General features: G+C 45.9%; 1 protein-coding gene across 2 annotated transcripts in view; it reads right to left on the reverse strand.

Moving 5' to 3' along the window:
• DHRS7 (dehydrogenase/reductase 7) overlaps window positions 1–13,333 on the reverse strand; it is a 31,547-nt gene extending 18,214 nt beyond the window's left edge. Inside the window, exons 1-2 of one of the 2 annotated variants that reach the window (XM_077265399.1) lie at window positions 13,146–13,332; window positions 12,775–12,927 (exon numbers count right to left, since the gene is read on the reverse strand). In XM_077265399.1, coding sequence (XP_077121514.1) covers window positions 12,775–12,927; window positions 13,146–13,278 — 286 coding nt within the window. In that variant the 5' untranslated portion in view covers window positions 13,279–13,332. Of the gene's footprint in view, window positions 1–12,774; window positions 12,928–13,145 lie in introns of both variants that reach the window. The other variant, XM_077265407.1, reaches the window with a different exon arrangement.
• Between the last annotated feature and the right edge of the window lie 4,769 nt (window positions 13,334–18,102).

Here is an 18,102-nt window from a genome sequence, read left to right on the forward strand (position 1 = left end):
AAAAAAACCACAACAAATGGTTATGATGTGTTCCCAACAAAAAGGAGTTAGCACCACTATGTACTCTAATCATAAACTACAGCATAAAGAGAATATACAGTTAGGTCCATATATATTTGGACAGAGACAACATTATTCTAATTTTGGTTCTAGACATTACCACAATAAATTTTAAACAAAACGATTCAGATGCAGTTGAAGTTCAGACTTTCAGCTTTCATTTGAGGGTATCCACATTAAAATTGGATGAAGGGTTTAGGAGTTTCAGCTCCTTAATATGTGCCACCCTGTTTTTAAAGGGACCAAAAGTAATTGGACAGATTAAATAATTGTAAATAAAATGTTCATTTCTAGTACTTGGTTGAAAATCCTTTGTTGGCAATGACTGCCTGAAGTCTTGAACTCATGGACATCACCAGACGCTGAGTTTCCTCCTTTTTGATGCTCTGTCAGGCCTTCACTGCGGTGGTTTTCAGTTGCTGTTTGTTTATGGGCCTTTCTGTCTGAAGTTTAGTCTATAACAAGTGAAATGCATGCTCAATTGGGTTGAGATCAGGTGACTGACTTGGCCATTCAAGAATATTCCACTTCTTTGCTTTAATTAACTCCTGGGTTGCTTTGGCTTCATGTTTTGGGTCATTGTCCATCTGTAGTATGAAACGACAACCAACCAGTTTGGCTGCATTTGGCTGGATCTGAGCACACAGTATGGCTCTGAATACCTCAGAATTCTACTTCTGTCCTGTGTCACATCATCAATAAACACTAGTGACCCAGTGCCACTGGCAGCCATGCATGCCCAAGCCATCACATTGCCTCGGCAGTGTTTTACAGATGATGTGGTATGCTTTGGATCATGAGCTGTACCACGCCTTCGCCATACTTTTCTCTTTCCATCATTCTGGTAGAGGTTGATCTTGGTTTCATCTGTCCAAAGAATGTTCTTCCAGAACTGTGCTGGCTTTTTTAGATGTTTTTTAGCAAAGTCCAGTCTAGCCTTTTTATTCTTGATGCTTATGAGTGGCTTGCACCGTGCAGTGAACCCTCTGTATTTTCTTTCATGCAGTCTTCTCTTTATGGTAGATTTGGATATTGATACGCCTACCTCCTGGAGAGTGCTGTTCACTTGGTTGGCTGTTGTGAAGAGGTTTCTCTTCACCATGGAGATTATTCTGCGATCATCCACCACTGTTGTCTTCTGTGGGCACCCAGGTGTTTTTGCATTGATGAGTTTACCAGTGCTTTCTTTCTTTCTCAGGATGTACCAAACTGTAGTTTTTGCCACTCCTAATATTGTAGCAATTTTTCAGATGGGTTTTTTTCTGTTTTCGCAGCTTAAGGATGGCTTGTTTCACCTGCATGGAGAGCTCCTTTGACCGCATGTTTACTTCACAGCAAAACCTTCCAAATGCAAGCACCACACCTCAAATCAACTCCAGGCCTTTTATCTGCTTAATTCAGAATGACATAATGAAGGGATTGCCCACAACTGTCCATGAAATAGCCTTGGAGTCAATTGTCCAATTACTTTTGGTCCCTTTAAAAACAGGGTGGCACAGGTTAAGGAGCTGAAGCTCCTAAACCCTTCATCCAATTTTAATGTGGATACCCTCAAATGAAAGCTGAAAGTCTGAACTTCAACTGCATCTGAATTGTTTTGTTTAAAATTCATTGTGGTAATGTCTATAACCAAAATTAGAAAAAGGTTGTCTCTGTCCAAATATATATGGACCTAACTGTATATTATTCGCTCATATCATAAGCATCTGTATTCTGCAGGGTGCAGCTGCAAGGAATATATATCCTCTGCCATGCATTACTACATTAACCCCTTCACCCCAACACCCTGTTTTCACCTTCATGACCAGGCCAAATTTTACAATTCTGACCAGTGTCACTCACTTTATCAGGCAATAACTCTGGAAAGCTTTGACGAATACAAGCGATTCCGAGACTGTTTTTTCGTGACACACTGTACTTTATGTTAGTTGTAAATTTAGGTCGAAATTTTTTTGCCTTTGTGAAAATATAGGAAAGTGGGGGAAAATTTAGCAAATTTCAAACTTTCAATTTATATCCTTAAACCAGATACTCATGCTGTAGAAAATAATTTCTAAATAACATTTCCTATATGTCTACTTTACATCTACTCTTACTTGATCATCATTATTCCAACAATTTTTTTTTTTTTGGGACCACATCACGTTTGAAGCGACTTTAATGGGCCTACAACAGAAAATACCCAAAAGTGAAAGTTACAGCATTTTAAAAACTGCATCCCTCAAAACCACGTTCATTAACCTTTTAGGCGCTTCACAGGAATTAAAGCAATGTGGAAGGCAAAAATTAAACATTTTAATTTTTACCACAAAAAAACACAGGTATTATGTACCTGGTAATGTGTTTTTTCGTGACCCATGACGGCACCACGAGAGGGGATCCGCCCTTCAAGGACAGGAAACCTTAAAGATAAAAAGGACGGCTCCTCTCTCCGCATCAGTTGTTTTCCAGAGCATGAGAGGAACGCCGCAGATTAGTGTACTTCAAAATAATACATCCATTTAATCTTTTACATTTCTAGACTACCAACACCTAAATGAGTGTCTAAATATAACAATGCACTGAAACAAATAACGTGATCAATAGGGAGGGAATATAAGGGTGTTTTTCCATCACCCATGAAGGCACCATGAGAAATTTACAGAGATTTTGTAAACTCTTAGGGTATGTGTCCACGTTCAGGATTGCATCAGGATTTGGTCAGGATTTTCCATCAGTATTTGTAAGCCAAAACCAGGAGTGGAACAATTAGAGGAAAAGTATAAAAGAAACATATGCTCCACTTCTGTATTTATCACCCACTCCATTTGTTTGACGACAGACCTCTTTCTTCTTGAGCCCAGGGATTCTGGAGCCACAGAGTATCTAGATGTACTCCTCACCCCCAGGGACTGACATCCGTAATTACTATTTTGGAGGCTTTGTATACCCAAGGAACTCCTCTTGGGGCTAACTCGATCTGCAACCACCATCTCAGAGACCTGACTACTGAGTCTGGGAGGGTAAGTTTTCTTTCTAACTGACCAGCATCGTTTTTCAGCACGCACCAATGCAGTTCCCTTGTATGGAACTGAGCCCATTTTACTGCCGGTGTGCAAGAGGTCAGGGATCCCAGTAAAGACATTGCTTTCCTCAGTGTCATCTCTGGTTTTCTTATTGACGCCTGGACTAACTTTGATCTTTTGCTCTTTTTCCCTCTGGGAGACGACCCTCCTGTGCCACCGAATCTATTAGCAGCCCCCAGAAAACCTGCACCGTCGCTGGTTCCAGTCTGGATTTTTTTAGATTGAGCTGCCATCCCAGAGTTTGTAATGTGTGCATAACTATCCTTACCTGTTCCTGACAGTGGGAATAAGTTTTCCCCACAATCAAGAAGTCGTCCAGATATGGTATTATTAGCACATCCTTTTCTTTGAGATGAGTTGTGACCTCCGAAATTAGTTTTGTAAACACCCGAGGGGCTATTGCTAACCCGAAGGGTAGAGCTCTGTATTGAAAGTGGCCTATCTGGGATTTTATTTGAACTGCCACTCTGAGGAACTTGCGATCCTGCTGGCAGATGGGGACGTGGTAGTAAATGTCCTTGAGGTCTAGGACCACCATGACGGAATTATCAGACAACTGTTGAGGCCCTTTAGATTTATAATGGTCCTCCATGAGTTGTCCGGCTTTATGAGAAATAGGGGGAAGGAATAAAATCCCTTCTTTCCTCCACCGGAATTTCCTCCAGCACATGTTTTTCCAGCAGCGACACCACCTCTTCCAGGCTGTGCTGTTTTTCCTGAGAGGGCTGTACTGGAGTCTGTTTGTATCTCTGTGGTGGCCATTCGCGGAATCTCAGTCTCGGACTTAATCCTATGATCTGCCGAATCTAGGTACTGGCCGATATCCTCTCCCAGGTGAGGAGGAAGTGAAAGAGCCTCCCTCCTACCTGGGAGGGCAATCACTGGGGGCCTTCTTAATGTCTCTGGAGGGCTTACCGAAGTAAAAGCCTCTCCCTCCCCTGAATCGTTTGTCCATTCTCTCTGTCTCGGTCTCTGTATTGCTGTCTCCTGGATCCACGACCCCTCCGAAAGGTGCAGCAAAAGAATGGAAATGGCCATTTTGGAAACCCTTTCTTCTTATCTCCGGCCTTTTCTAGTACTTCATCTAGTGCTGGCCCAAATAAGAAGTTTCCTTCACAAGGCAGGGAGCAGAGTTTTTCCTTTGCCTGCATATCCCCAGGCCAGGATTTCAGCCATACTGCTCAATGTCCCGCATTGGCCAGTGCTGCTGATCTGGCCGCCAGTCTTACGGAATCTAATGAGGCATCTGCTAAAAATACTGCTGCTTCTTTGATGGCAGGCATCGCCTCCAAGAAGGCTTCTCTGGGGACCCGTTGTTCCAGCTGATCTTCTAGATTGTCCACCCAAAATTTCAGAGATGTAGCCACACAGGGGGCGCAGTGGCTGGTCTCAATGCCCCTGCTGAGGACTCCCAAGTCGCCTTGAGAAAATTATCCGTCTTCCTATCCAATGGCTCATTCAAGGACCCAGAGTCTTCAAACGGGAGGGAAGACTTTCGAGATTGCCACATCAAGTCTCGGTGCCTTATCCCAGGATAAAAAAGCTTCTTCATCAAATGGATATTTCTTTCTTAAAGAATTGTCTGTGTTCTTTTCCCCGCCTTCTCTCTTTCTCTTTTAATTAGACCCTGCAACTGCTCATTAATGGGGAAGGCTCTACATTTTTTTCTTTGTAAGCCGCCAAACATGAGCTCCTAAGCTGACTTCTTAGCTTTTTCCTCTACCAGTCCCATAGTAGACCAGACCGCTTTTATTAGTTTGTCTGTTGCCTTTTACCGGGAACATAACCTGTTCTCCTGAACTACTGTCAGAATATTGTGATTGGTCCGAGTCTTCCGGCTCTGAACATGTGGAGTCTTCTTGTGATATCAAAGAGGGACTGGACCTCTCTCTTCTCTTACTGTCTGTATCCATTGTGGCCTGTAATACCCACACCGACTTACAGACTTCGGACTGTATCAGAGATTTTAAGCTTTCAGAAAAGGTGAGCCTCTCCTCTGCAATCGTCCTATCAATACAGTCCTGACATAGCTTTTTATCCCAGAGGGCCTCTAATCGTCATCTGCATAGAGGACACTATTTTTAAGCTTGGCTTTACTCTTCTTAGGGACCCCCTATACTCCACCCCACCAATGTATAGAAAAACAGGGAGAGGTTAGGAGACAGGAGAAAGAAAACAGACATTAACGTGCTGTACTTTCTCGGAGCTCACTTGGATGCTTCAAACGGATACCAGATCCAGTGTTCGCATGGTCTTCTCAGTGTCTCCTTCAGAGACTATGGACCCCTCCTTCCTGGAATCCCAGAGATCCACCCGTGTGCTGCCCGAGCGGCCCCCACTGCTGCTGCGGCGTGGCTGTCTCTTTTCCTGTGAGCGTGACCGCGTTACTGGCTCCTGCTGCTGGTTAGGCTGCAAGTGCTCAGGCGACAAGGCTTCCATGGTTGTCACCGCTTGCAAGCCTGCCGCTCCTTTAAATACTTCTAGGCCTCATTAACTTAAGGGTGCCACCCCTTCCTTGTATACACCTGCCTTATCCGCAGCCTTTGGTTTACATCTGAAGTGCATTCCTATTGATTCAAACTATGCGCGTACCCAGCATCGCTGGGGTAACTTCTGGTATACGCTCCCGGGCCAGTGTCCGTTGCCGCCCACGTGCTGCCGCCATGACACCCCACAGTCCTACCTCTATCAGGGTCGGTGTGCTGCAGGAGGGAGCAGACCTTACCCAGCACCTTTCACGTATGTCAGGGAGGGCCCAGCGGGACGTGATCCTGCTGCCATCATACGGGCTTCAGATCATAATATCAGGGAGCTCCTTTCTCTTCACCCGGCCATCGTCTCACAGGCTGCATGCATCAGGGAGCGCACAGCAAATGTGGCCTCCGAGGCTTGCTATAACGCCCGGGCACCGATGTGCCTCGTGGGCTGCATGGCCACCATCTGCAACAGGGAGGGCACAGTAATGTGGTCTCCAAGGCTTCTCTTCCCACCTGGGCACCAATGAGAGGGTTGCATGCATCAGGGAGGGTACACCAAACGTGGCTTCCGAGGTTCCTATCTTCACCCGGGCATTGCCTCACGGGCTGTGGCCATAATTCGCTCAGGGAGGGCATGGCAAGACATGGCCTCTGAGGAGACTACGGATACCTGGTGACGGAAGCAGAGGCATGGCTACCAAACCCCATCCGACCCAGGCACGGGCATCCTCTTCCAAGGATCTTCATCTTGAGGATTTCCCATCAAGGACAGGAAACCAACTGACGCAGAGAGAGGAGCCGCCCTTTTTATCTTGAAGGTTTCCTGTTCTTGAAGGGCGGATCCCCTCTCTTGTGGTGCTGTCATGGGTGATGGAAAAATGTTCATTTAGCCCCAAACTTTGCATTTTTACAAGAGTAACAGAAGAAAATGAACCCTAAATCTCCTAAGTACACAGATCCCCCATGTGTGGAAGAAAACTACTGCTTGGACACATGGCAGGGCTCGGAAGGAAAGGAGAGCCATTTGCTTTTTGAAGTGCAAAATTGGCTGGAATAGACGCCATGTCACACTTGCAAAGCCCCTGATGTGCCTAAACAGTGGAAACCCCTCACAAGTCACACCATTTTGGAAACTACACCCCTCAATAAACTTATCTAGATGTGTGGTGAACACTTTGAACCAACAGGTTCTTCACAGAATTTCATAATGTTGAGCTGCAAAAATAAAAAAAAAATACATTTTTCCTGCAAAAGTGTTACTTCAGCCTTAAATTTTTACATTTTCTCAAGGGTAACAGGAGAAAATGGACAGTACAATGTGTTCTGCAATTTATTCTGAGTACACAGATACCCCGTATTTGGTGGAAAACTACTGTTTCAGCGCAAAGCAAGACTCGGACGAAGTGCCAATTGAATTCTGGAGCGACATTTTGATTGGAATAGATTGCGGATGCCATGTCACCTTTGAAGAGCCCGACATGCCAAAACAGCAGAAACCTCCACAAGTGACCCCATTTTCGAAACTACACCTCTTAAGAAAATGATCTAGAGGTGTTATAGGGTGTAGGGAGCATCAGGGCCGGCTCCAGGTTTTTGAGGGCCCCGGGCGAAAGAGTCTCAGTGGGCCCCCCCCTTTAACACATACCACGATTCATGATGCACAGATACAGCAGCAAAATATAGATATAGTACAATGCCAGATTTCACTTCTTACATGAGTGATAGCTATTGTAAATTCTACAATACCACACAGCAGAGGGGCTTTATATAAGTCATCCCCTTATATGCCAATTATGCGAGAGCGATGCGCGAGCCTTGCATTGCCTCACCCAAATCGTCCGTTTTTCTATGCAGCTGCACACTCCTGTCCAAAGAACGGGCGGCTGTGCAGGGTGAAGTGATGCGAGGTTCTTGCAAGTATATACACTACTATATATAGTAGTATAATTCAGCGCCATAGCGGTATAATGCACCCCCATAGTGTATAATATGCCCCATAGCGCGGCTTTACAAAAAAAAATCCAAGTGTCCTCCATTCGATGCATCTGAGGCCCGGACCTTCGCTCCGGCGTATGACAGTGATGTCATATGCCGGCTAAGGGCCTCCTGATGTCAGCTGCTGGCCTGTGATTGGCTGGCAGATGTTAACTGTTGCCGTGCAGTAGCAATCTCCCACACAGGAACAAATTTTAACTGCCTGTGCGTCTGAGGACACCCGATCAGATGCTGAGGTGGCAGAAGCCTTTAGGCTGTGTGCACACTTTGCGGATTCCACTGCGGATCCGCAGCGGATTTGACCGCTGTGGGTCCGCAGCAGTTTCCCATGAGTTTACAGTATAATGTAAACCTATGGGAAATGAAAACCGCTGTGCACATGCTGCGGAAAAAAACGCGCGGAAACGCAGCGGATTACATTCCGCAGCATTTCACTTCTTTGTGCGGATTCCGCTGCGGGTTTTCACCTGCTCCAATAGGAAACTGCAGGTGAAAACCCGCAGAGGAAACCGCACTAAAAACCCGCGATAAATCCGCAGTGAAAAACCGCAGCGGTTTTGCACTGTGGATTTAGCAAATCTGCCTGCGGAAAAATCTTCAGCAGAGTCCGCAAAGTGTGCACATAGCCTTAGCTGGGGCCTGCTGAGCAGAGGAGAGGGGGCCCATCTGCTCATCGGGCCCCATCCAGTAAGGGCAGTAATGCCCTGATGGCGGCCCTGCTTAGGTCAGTGGGTTTGGGAAGAAGGATACTTATATTATAAAGTTTTCGGGAATATTAGGAATAATTAAAATATATAAAATAATTGTCCAGCTGAAAAAAGTGTAAGGCCGGGGTCCCACGAGTGGTGATTCTCTCATGTGAGAGAATCGGCTCAATTATGCCACTGACACTCGGATCAAACTCTCATCCGAGTGTCATCTGATTCTCTTGCATGAGATAATGAGAGCATATTGAGAAGACAAGGACACTTAATTTCTACATCTTCTCTACTGTCTGAGGCCGTGGATGTCAGACTGCACTCAGATGACAGCTGAGTGCAGCCTGAAGTTTCACATGCATCCATAGATTTCAATGGGTCCGTGTAATCCGAATTCCAGAGCCACTCGAAGCGTGCTGCAGATTTTTCCACAGACGATTTTTCCACACGTCCTCAGCTGTGTTATACGCTTGTGTGAGCGAGGACTAAGACCCTTTATTCCCTCTGCAGATCTTCTCTCATTAGCCTCTCATGCTAAGTCCGGCCTCAATTACTTTTCTATAGTACTGTGGAATTTGTGGCATACTTTTACCATATACTGTGTTTGTATCTATCTATCTATATATGTCTATCTATATATATATATATGTCGATCTATATATATATCTCTATCTATATATATATATATATATGTCTATATATATATATATATATATATATATATATATATATATATATATATATATATATATATATATATATATATATATATATATATATATATATGTCTATCTATATATATATATATATCTATATGTCTATCTATATGTCTATCTATATATATATATCTATATGTCTATCTATATGTCTATCTATATGTCTATCTATATGTCTATCTATATGTCTATCTATATGTCTATCTATATGTCTATCTATATGTCTATCTATATGTCTATCTATATGTCTATCTATATGTCTATCTATATGTCTATCTATATGTCTATCTATATGTCTATCTATATGTCTATCTATATGTCTATCTATATGTCTATCTATATGTCTATCTATATGTCTATCTATATGTCTATCTATATGTCTATCTATATGTCTATCTATATGTCTATCTATATGTCTATCTATATGTCTATCTATATGTCTATCTATATGTCTATCTATATGTCTATCTATATGTCTATCTATATGTCTATCTATATGTCTATCTATATGTCTATCTATATGTCTATCTATATGTCTATCTATATGTCTATCTATATATATATATATATATATATATATATATATATATATATATCTATATTTATACAGTGTGTGGTCATGTTACATAACATCTCTAGAAGAGGAGCCTGTTCGGTGGCTATAAATCCTGACGAGCCCCCTCCAGAGAACAGAGAAGGATAAGGCTTCTGTGCCTCACATCTGCCCCCTGACAGGACACCACAGCTCCATTCTGAAGACTGAAGTTTGGAGAAGTGCAGGGAATTTTGAGAGGGGGTTGCTGTGTCCTGTCAGGGGGCAGGTTATGCTTCTCTGCAGGAGGTGAAGGTGCATGATAGACGGGTCAGACTCAGGACATACTGTGGCAGCTGCTGTGCTGATTGATGCTGTCAATGAGCACAGTAGCCAACTCACTGATGATGGTCGGCTGCAGGGACTAGAGCCTGTCAGGACACCGTCCATAAACTTAAACAACACAGGCTCAGACAACACTCACCGGGGGAGGGGGGCTGCTCCGTGACTCACTCCTGACTGTACTGTGTGACGGGACGGGAGCACAGCACACTGGAACTGCACTAAGCCCGCTCAGCCGGGATTGGATGCTGGAAAGTCCCGCCCTCCTGTTGCTCAGCACTGGCTGCCTCTCCCAGCTGTCTGTCACAATGCTGACTCCTGCTTCCTCCGCACACACACCGCTCTGGTTTGTAAAAATTCTGACCGCGGGCCCCTCCAGCTCCTGGGTCCCTTACACCAGTGTGTGTGCGCTGTATCCCAGACAGCGTGAGTGGGCCCCCCCGTCTCCCCAGGGCCCCGGCACTTGCCCAGGTACGCCGGGTGCTAACGCCGGCCCTGGGGAGCATTTTTATCTCTTAAGTGACTCACAATTGTACAAAACTGGGCTGAGTTAAAGGGAATATGTCCCCCCCCCCTTCCCCAGGACGTGTATGACCTATTAATATGGGAATACAGGTGATAGGAATGTTAAACTAGTCCTACCTGTAAGCCTCACATTTGCAGTAGCGCTGATCATGGGTGCTGCTGCAGGGTGTCAGCCCTCATACAGTGCTGAAAGCTGCTTTTATGTACGGCGTATATGTGCGGCCGTTTGCAAAAACACACCTCCCTCAGCGCAGTACATGTACCACGAACATCGTGAAGGGATTAAAAAGCTTTCCACACCAAATACCGTATATACTCGAGTATAAGCCGACCCGAGTATAAGCCGAGGCACATACTTTTGCCACGGAAAACTAGGTAAGCTTATTGACTCGGGTATAAGCTGGGTATGCATTGTCCCCTCATCCCTGTCCTGCTATGTGTGGCTCCCCCTTCCCTGTCCTGGTATGAATGCCTCCCCATCCATGTTCCTGTCAGCATGCCTTGGTATAAATGCCTCCCAATCCCTGTCCTGGTATAAAGGCCTCCCAGTTCGGTTCCTGTATGCATTCCACCCCCGTTCCGTCCCAGTACGCATGCCTCCTTATCCCCTATCCCTGTGTATGTTTCCTATTGAAAAAAAAAAACAAAAACAACACATCCTACTCACCGACCTGCGCGCCCTGGGAGCGTACAGGAGTGAAGCGCATATTCATCACCTTAATGAGTGGTACCACGTGACTGCTGAGCACAGGAGGAGCCGCAGACAGGCGCCGGCGGCTGGAACAAGATGCAGTACCAGCACCGAGGGCACGCAGGTAGGTGAGTATGATGTGTGTGCCGGCTCCCGGCACCCGCTGCTATGCCAGTTTTCTGTACCGTGTCTCGTGTATGTATGCGGATGCTTCCGCATGCGTCGTCTTGACGATGCTGAGACCAGCGTAGGACGCAGCTGGTAGCCATTTCTTTTTTTCTCCGCATCGTCAAAACGACGGATGCGGAAGCATCCGCATACAACCGCATGACCTGCGTACCTAATGTTAAAGATAGGTATGCAGGCCGCATGCAGAAGGAGGTGGAGCTAGTGGCGGAGGTGCGGCCGAGGGCGGGGCTTCACGGAGGAAGTCATCAGCTCCTCAAAACGCTAGTGTGAAACTAGCCTAAGCCAAAGGGGGTGTTTTCAGCACGAAAAAAAAACGTGCTGTGAAACTCAGCTTATACACGAGTATATACGGTATGTTATCACACCCAATAAACAGCACCTACTGAGCCTGTGGACAATCTGTTTAGATTCATTTATGATTTACATTATAGTGAACCAGTAAAATTTACTTTGGGAAAAAAAATAAAAAATTGGCAAGGGTGGCAATTTTACTGTCAAATACGTGCGACTCTGTCATGGAGCCTAATGTGAACAAAGCCTACGGCCTGCAACGATGACAGGGAGGCATCCTCTACACCTAGATGAAAGAAGGTTTAAGCATAATCACAGATGGTGAATCTTTACTGTAAGGCTGTGTGCACACGTTGCTGATTTTTCACGATAAAAACGCTATAAAACCGCAAAAAAACAGCATACAATATGCATCCTATCCTTTAGAATGAATTCCGCATGTTTTGTGCACATGATGCGTTTTTTTCAGCGAAAAAAACGCATCGCGGTAAAAACGCAGCATGTTCATTAATTTTGCGTTTTTTTTTGCGGATTTCCCACTATAAAATGCATTGGGAAATGTCCGGAAAAAAAAAAGCATCAAAAACCGGGCAAAAACGCATGCAGATTTCTTGCAGAAAATTTCAGGTTTTTCTCAGGAATTTTCTGCAAGAATTCCTGAACGTGTGCACATAGCCTAAGAGCAGTGAGATTATTGATTCTTTACTGTGCAAGCGAGCAGTGAGACTATGGAACTCTCTGCCACACGATGTTCAAGGGGGACAATGTTCATGAATAATGTAAAATCACGGTTATTGGTACAAGGCTATGTGATGCCATATTGATCTAGGGAAGAAATCTGTCGTATCTGAAGTCAGAAAGAATTTAGCCTGCGACACACTGCCATGGAGAGGAGTCATAAAAAAGTGCTCCAATAAAAGCACGTGACACTTTACGTGGCATAAATAAGAGTCCAGAGCAGCAATCTGCAGGGCGATGATAGATACATATTGCACAACTATCCTTTATTTCATGAAATCACTTTTTCGTTACTACAGAGTGGAAAAAAAAAAGTTGCAAAACTTTTTGCAACTGCAGGAAATCCAGTCTGAGAAACCAAAAAGTTTATTTGGAGGACACCAGCAGCGCCCCAATACAAGCCCTGGACCCCCACCATTAGGGAGGCCACACTGATAAAAAGAATAAACGCATACCAAGACATTTCTTTTTCACTCTCAACAATTCATCTTTTCTTCTGGAGGAAAGGATCAGGGAAGCGCCCAATTTTGCAAGCTGGTAACATAGTTCTTCCCCAATTCCGCTGGACGCGCCGGTGACCCAGACGACGGCACCACGGAGCTTACTTTCTGCAAAGATAGAAAAAAAACAAATATATAAAACATTTCTCACTTATAAGCCATCTTTATTTTGTGCAACTACAAGTCCCAGCTTGTCTTACAGACGAAAACTTGTATTCTACTCAGTAAGGAGTTTTTTTTTGTGCAGCTTTCCATAAGACAGGACATAGAATAAGGTAATGATACTTTTCTAGTGACGCACGTTATCTCCTGCCTCTGATAATTACCTGGGGAACTCCCAAATCGTTCAGCCCATAGCAAAGTTAAATCTGCATCCGCTTTACTGAGCCTGACGAGCTGCAGAACGGCGTATAGGAGGCAGCCGAGGACCAGCAACGTGCAGCAGGTGAGCACATCCATGTCCGGACCGTGCACCGCTCCCGGGTGTGTGTGTGCGGCTGTGCGCAGCTGCTGTCAATCACCCTGCGGCCTCGCTTAGTCCCCGCCCACCTAGTAATAAGAAGGGGTGGGGTCACTATGCTGTCCCTCCCCTTTTCTTGTTTGGACGGTGACGCTAACGACAACCCTGATGAAGCCCCGCCCTCATGTAACATGGCGGCCGCACTCGACGTTACCTAGGGGAGGAGGCTGTTGTTGCATAAGTGCGAAGCAGTTGCCAAGATGGAAGTCTGACAGGGCTGCTGCTATGTGAAAAATAAGCACCCTACGCAATGCTCTTCCTTCTCCAGTTTCATGAGGGTTCCAGAATAAATGATGGCTATCTTGTTACATGTGTAGACATACTACACACAGTTATACATGTATATACTCCACAACACCGAGATGGAGAAGAAGTGCTGAATAATGGAAACTGCAGGATGGCTAGACGTGTTACTAAAATGTACTGTAAGGCTACTTTCACACTAGCGTCGGGCTCGGCCCGTTGCCGTGCGTCGGGCCGAGGTTCCCGATGCTAGCGTTCTCTGCGCCGCACAACGGGGGCAGCGGATGCATTTTTCCAGCGCATCCGCCGCCCCATTGTGAGGTGCGGGGAAGTGCGGGGAGGTGGGGGCGGAGTTCCGGCCGCACATGCGTGGTCAGAAAAAGCGGACCGTTGGCAGCAAAAAACGTTACATGTAGCGTTTTTTGGTCCCGACGGTCCGCCACAACACGGCGCAACCGTCGCACGACGGTTGCGACGTGTGTCAATTCGTCGCAATGCGTCGCTTAATGTTAGTCTATGGACAAAAAACGCATCCTGCAAGCACTTTTGCAGGATGCGTTTTTTGACCAAAACGACGCATTGCGACGAAGGACAAAAAACGCCAGTGTGAAAGTAGCCTAAGTGATTAACACATGGAAACAACGTTTTCAAAAGGTCTCCATTTCTCCAAAATATAGTAGGAGCGCCACATGCAGAAAGCCCCTGAGCATGAGCACCCTGTGCAGAAACCCCCTGAGCATGAGCGCCCCGTGCAGAAACCCCCTGAGCATGAGCGCCCCGTGCAGAAACCCCCTGAGCATGAGCTCCCCGTGCAGAAACCCCCTGAGCATGAGCGCCCCGTGCAGAAACCCCCTGAGCATGAGCGCCCCGTGCAGAAACCCCCTGAGTATGAGAGCCCCATGCAGAAATCCCTGGAGTATGAGCGCCCCGTGCAGAAATCCCCTGAGTATGAGCGCCCCGTGCAGAAACCCCCTGAGTATGAGCGCCCAGTGCAGAAATCCCCTGAGTATGAGCGCCCCATGCTGAAACCCCCTGAGTATGAGCGCCCCATGCTGAAACCCCCGAAGTAGGAGGGACCCGTGCAGAAATCCCCGAAGTAGGAGCGCCCCGTGCAGAAATCCCCGAAATATGAGCGCCCCGTGCAGAAATCCCCGAAGTAGGAGCAACCAGTGCAGAAATCCCCGAAGTAGGAGCCTCACGTGCAGAAATCCCCGGAGTAGGTGCGCCACGTGCAGAAATACCTGGAGTAGGAGCGCGCTGTGCAGAAATCCTCAGAGTAGGAGCGCCACATGCAGAAATCCCCAGCGTAGGAGCGCCTCGTGCAGAAATCCCCAGAGTAGGAGCGCCACATGCAGAAATACCTGGAGTAGGAGCGCCTCGTGCAGAAATCCCTGGAGTAGGGCGCCAAGTGCAAGCTTTTGATACGGTGCCACACAAAAGGTTGTTACATAAAATGAGAGTAATGGGGATAGGGGAAAATATGTGTAAGTGGGTTGAGAGCTGGCTCAGGGATAGGAAACAAAGGGTGGTTATTAATGGAGCACATTCGGACTGGGTTGCGGTTAGCAGTGGGGTACCACAGGGGTCAGTATTGGGCCCTCTTCTTTTTAACATATTTATTAATGACCTTGTAGGGGGCATTCAGAGTAGAATTTCAATATTTGCAGATGACACTAAACTCTGCAGGGTAATCAATACAGGGGAGGACAATTTTATATTACAGGATGATTTATGTAAACTAGAAGCTTGGGCTGATAAATGGCAAATGAGCTTTAATGGGGATAAATGTAAGGTCATGCACTTGGGTAGAAGTAATAAGATGTATAACTATGTGCTTAATTCTAAAACTCTGGGCAAAACCGTCAATGAAAAAGACCTGGGTATATGGGTGGATGACAAACTCATATTCAGTGGCCAGTGTCAGGCAGCTGCTACAAAGGCAAATAAAATAATGGGATGTATTAAAAGAGGCATAGATGCTCATGAGGAGAACATAATTTTACCTCTATACAAGTCACTAGTTCGACCACACTTAGAATACTGTGCACAGTTCTGGTCTCCGGTGTATAAGAAAGACATAGCTGAACTGGAGCGGGTGCAGAGAAGAGCGACCAAGGTTATTAGAGGACTGGGGGGTCTGCAATACCAAGATAGGTTATTACACTTGGGGCTATTTAGTTTGGAAAAACGAAGACTAAGGGGTGATCTTATTTTAATGTATAAATATATGAGGGGACAGTACAAAGACCTTTCTGATGATCTTTTTAATCATAGACCTGAGACAGGGACAAGGGGGCATCCTCTACGTCTGGAGGAAAGAAGGTTTAAGCATAATAATAGACGCGGATTCTTTACTGTAAGAGCAGTGAGACTATGGAACTCTCTGCCGTATGATGTTGTAATGAGTGATTCATTAATTAAATTTACGAGGGGACTGGATACCTTTCTGGAAAAGTATAATGTTACAGGGTATATACACTAGATTCCTTGATAAGGCGTTGATCCAGGGAACTAGTCTGATTGCCGTATGTGGAGTCGGGAAGGAATTTTTTTCCCCATGGTGGAGTTACTCTTTGCCACATGGTTTTTTTTTGCCTTCCTCTGGATCAACATGTTAGGGCATGTTAGGTTAGGCAATGGGTTGAACTAGATGGACTTACAGTCTTCCTTCAACCTTAATAACTATGTAACTATGTAAGTGCAGAAATCCCTGGAGTAGGAGCGCCCCGTGCAGAAAGCCCCAGAGTAGGAGAGCCCCTTGCAGAAATCCCCAAAGTAGGAGCGCCCCGTGCAGAAATCCCTGAAGTATGAGCGCCCCGTGCAGAAATCCCTGGAGTAGGAGAGCCCCGTGCAGAAATCCCCAAAGTAGGAGCGCCACGTGCAGAAATCCCTAGAGTAGGAGAGCCACGTGCAGAAATCCCGGAGTAGGAGCGTCCCGTGCAGAAATCCCCACAGTAGGAGCGCCACTTGCAGAAATTGCCGGAGTATGAGCGCCAGCAGAAATCCTCGGAATAGGAGCACCAAGTGCTGAAGTCCCCAGAGTAGGAGCGCCATGTGCAGAAATCCACACATTTACAGGCTGGTTTATTAATGGTTGTCTGAGGAAGGTTCTGCTGTGCTGAATGCACTTGGACAAATCATCAAGATCCGCTGATGTCAGCTCCAGTTTAATCACCAACCAATGACGTCCCAAATGTGCTCGATGGGGGACAAGCCCGGAGACTTTGTTACATAATGCATGTTCACTGGGTGGGTGATCGGGATCCCCTAAGCTCAAGGTCAGGTGGCCACACGGGTATCGGTGCAGCAGGCAGGTACATCCTGGCTTGCAGGTGGACACGTGTTAGAACAGCGCTGGCGCCCCTGCACAAGTCCCCTTCTGCCTTCCAGCAAGGATGCCAGTTGTTTTTGGCTATGCACCAGTTCAGACTAGTTCTCTGTTCAGTCAGTTTACCATTACTTGCTATGTACTATTTTTTTCTGACTTGAACATCCCGCCCTTCACCATGCTGTGAACTTAATTACATCCAAACACATTTGGTTCCGACCTTCCTATAAATGCAGGCTTTACCATGATATTAGCTCGAGGTAAATGTTCACACTAGGCAGTCAGGTCAGGGACCCATCCAATCCATGAGATTACCTTGACATTGGCGTATGGGCTCACATTTTTTGACCAAATTTTGTGCTAAGCATCTCATGTGTTTTTTCATAGATTTCACAAGCCATTATGCTATTCACATTTCATGTATCACACATTCCCTTTCTTTAGTACAATTGAGTGCAGCCATTTATCTATTTGTTATGTAAGTTGTTTTGGGCTATGCACCAGTTCAGACTAGTTCTCTGAGTTCTCTGTTCAGTCAGTTTACCATTACTTGCTGTGTTCACTTAGCCGCCTGCTCTCCTGCAGCGTTTATTTTCCCCCCAGGAACTGCGCACATGGGTCTCCTAGGAGTGTGTTTAGGTTGGTCACGCTCCCCTCCTCTTAAATGGGCAGGGAGCGCTTTTGATGCCAATAGCTGGAAGATGCCTGATATTTAAGACACCCTACCCTATTGGGAGGTGCCTTAGCAAATTTAGTTATCAGTGTGTATCCTGCTACCTAGTTGTAAAACGTCCCAGTACCTGTGCTCCCTGATCCTAAATGAACTGCCAGGAGACCTGTGTGCTGTGCACAGGGGAAGTACTTCTAATCAGTACAGCAGTAGAAATCAGACCCTGTGGTCTTCTGGCTCCTCTTTGTCGTTGTAAACCCGTGACAACTGTCGTACTTCGTCAATGCCCACCACAGTAACTGGTCTGAACTGCTGCCATGGGCCGAATTTTTGTACAACTATCACGTGAGTGAATCTTCTGCTAAATCTCCATTTTGTTGTAGTATATGGTTAACACCCCAATATCCCATTAACGGATTCCACTACCTCCGATCTACTTGCTGCTGAATTCCTTGTCTAGGGTTTTTATGAGATCCGGGTAGACACCAAGTCCACATTATTGAGGTTCTCGGAATGGATGAA

Source organism: Ranitomeya variabilis, chromosome 1 (assembly GCF_051348905.1).
Source record: "Ranitomeya variabilis isolate aRanVar5 chromosome 1, aRanVar5.hap1, whole genome shotgun sequence".
NCBI lineage: Eukaryota > Metazoa > Chordata > Amphibia > Anura > Dendrobatidae > Ranitomeya > Ranitomeya variabilis.